Below are 2,371 nucleotides of genomic sequence, written 5' to 3'. Positions count from 1 at the left end.
TTATGAAATACTGACCACTGTTAAGATGTTTTGAGTCAGAATCATTATAATTTGTCTCTCTTTATCTGGAATCCATTTAGTATAAAACAAAATTGAATGCTATTTTGCTAATGTAATTTTTTAAAATATTTAGATAAAATTATAAAGCAAAAATAGTCATAGGCCAGTTCCGATTCCTTCATTCACTAGCATTCTGTGGTGTTTGCTTATGGGCTATCTTTGAACATTTTATCATGAAAGTTTTAAGATGCGTACCATTTTAGAGAGACTGGAGAATGAACCCCTATGCACATCTCACCCAGCTTCAGTAATTATCAGCGTATGGGCATGGGCCTGCCTTAAATGGACTGTTTTAAATTCTAGATGCTGCATCATTTTATTTGTGAATGCATTAGTATGTATCTAAACATTAAATTATACTTTTCTAAAATATAACCACAATAGCATTATCAAATCTTAAAGATTAACAGTAACTTTTACTTCACGTAAAATCAAAGTGTTCCCATTTCTTTGATTGTCCTACAAATGTATTTTTACACATGGTTTTAATCAGGATCCAAACGAGTTCCACACGTTGATTTGATTTGTATAAGTCTCTTAAATCTCAATACTACCCTCCCTTTCATTACCATTTATTAATTGAAGAGATAAGTTATTCATACTATTTTGTTTCCCTCACTCTAGATTTTGGTAATTGCATCCTGTGGAGTTGTTTAGAACCATCCTGGATTTTCTGAAGTTCTGTTAGTTAGACTGAGAGCCTTGATCAGATGCAGGCGTGCGAGTGTGCGTGTGCTTAGCAGACGTGAGGGGTGGCACTGTGTACATCCCGTGGAGGCATATAAGGTCCTCTTCTCTTTTTGTTTCTGCAATGCGAGGATTTATCAGTGCCTCAGACGTGGTGAGGCTGGTTCATCTGTTAGGCACTTCCCCACCAGCCGCAGCTTTAGTAACCACGGGTGATACTGTTCATTAGGCGTTGCAGAATGGTGATGTTCTATCATTCCCTCAGCCTAGATGAGCTAGAATCAGTCCCTCCTCGGCCATTGGGTTACTGTAACATAGAGTTTGTCCAGAAACAATGGGGTAAATGCCCGTTTCTTTCCCTTTGATTATAGTTTTCAGAACAATGAGCTGTTGCCCTAGCAACCTCTACATACAATTAGTTTGTTTTTTTTTTTGTTTGTTTTTTTTACTGTCCTCATAGATTTTAATGTATTTGGAGTGTTTCCATCAGTCATAGCCATTTATCTTTTTATAGTCAACTCATCCCATTAGCGGGAGCACCTTCAAGTCAGGTTGGCGCAGATGTCTTTGATGGGACCCCGGCAGTCGTCACCAGCTTCTTCACTGTTAGCTGTGACACCTCATCTCAGACTTATCAGTAGGGACTCCTAATATATTTTTTTCTTAATTAAAAAAAAAAGTATTCTAGCTCCATCTGCTGAAAAGCTCTTGAAACAATGACCAACCCAATAATATTACAAGCATCTCTCGTCCCCAGATTATGGCCTCTCAGTACCATTTACCACAAGAAGGCAGAGCTTCTTAAAGGAAAGATTGATTCCAGATCTGGGACAGGAGAAGTACAAGCTATTTCTAATTCAAATATAATTCAGGGCTTTTTTTTCCTAACTGCTTTGATTTTACATTATATTCCTTTCCTCTTATTTAAAATCCTTGTTTAATACATTGATGAAATTACTTGTTTGATTGATAGACATGCAATATCAGTTATCTCTTACTAAAATAACATCATGTAATAAACCACCCCAAAACTGGAGGGCTCATACCAAAGAGTGGCAAACTAAGATGTAAGAGCTAAATCCATCCCCTGTCACTCATCTACATGTCACATGGCTGCTTTCTACACAGGAGTTAGATTGAGTGGTGGCAACAGAGGCACAGGACTGTATGACTCGGGAGGCTGAGAATACTTCCTGTCTGCCCTTGACAGAAATCCAGGTACAACCCAGCCAGGTTCTCTGGGCTCCTCACAAGGCTGTGATCAAGGTGTTGGCCATGGATGTGGTCACCTCACGCTGGCCTAGGGAGGGACCTCACTTCCCCTCTGGCTGCGGCCAACATCCACCCTCATCCCCTGCCTCGTGGGCCTCTCCACAGAGCAGCCCACAGCTTAGCAGCTGGCTTCGTCGGAGCAAGGACTCCAAGACACAGTTTTTAAAATCGAAATAGGATTTAACCTATATATTCTTCAAACCACAAGTCGGCCAGGCGAACGTTTTAGGTAAAGACACGTTAGAGCCACGCGATGTTGTCACCCTTTGTACTCAGAATACGTTTGCACAAGACCGATGAGCACATGCTCTCCGTTTCCCCTTAGGCTTGCACGCTCGCTCGAAGGAATGCC

The 2,371-nt window shown here is 40.6% G+C and overlaps 1 protein-coding gene across 1 annotated transcript in view; it reads left to right on the top strand.

The window, feature by feature from the left end:
- TRIO (trio Rho guanine nucleotide exchange factor) overlaps positions 1-2,371 on the top strand; it is a gene marked incomplete at its 5' end in the record, with an annotated part of 308,650 nt that overhangs the window by 191,488 nt on the left and 114,791 nt on the right. The window contains one exon of the mRNA XM_025043545.1: positions 2,345-2,371. This exon is cut by the window's right edge and continues 121 nt beyond it. Within this exon, the coding sequence (XP_024899313.1) occupies positions 2,345-2,371 (27 nt within the window). The remainder of the gene's footprint in view (positions 1-2,344) is intronic.

The sequence above is a fragment of the Pteropus alecto genome, unplaced genomic scaffold (genome assembly GCF_000325575.1).
Source record: "Pteropus alecto unplaced genomic scaffold, ASM32557v1 scaffold152, whole genome shotgun sequence".
Taxonomy (NCBI): domain Eukaryota; kingdom Metazoa; phylum Chordata; class Mammalia; order Chiroptera; family Pteropodidae; genus Pteropus; species Pteropus alecto.
Note: the sequence above shows the minus strand (reverse complement) of the source record. Positions and strands in the feature narration are given on the sequence as shown.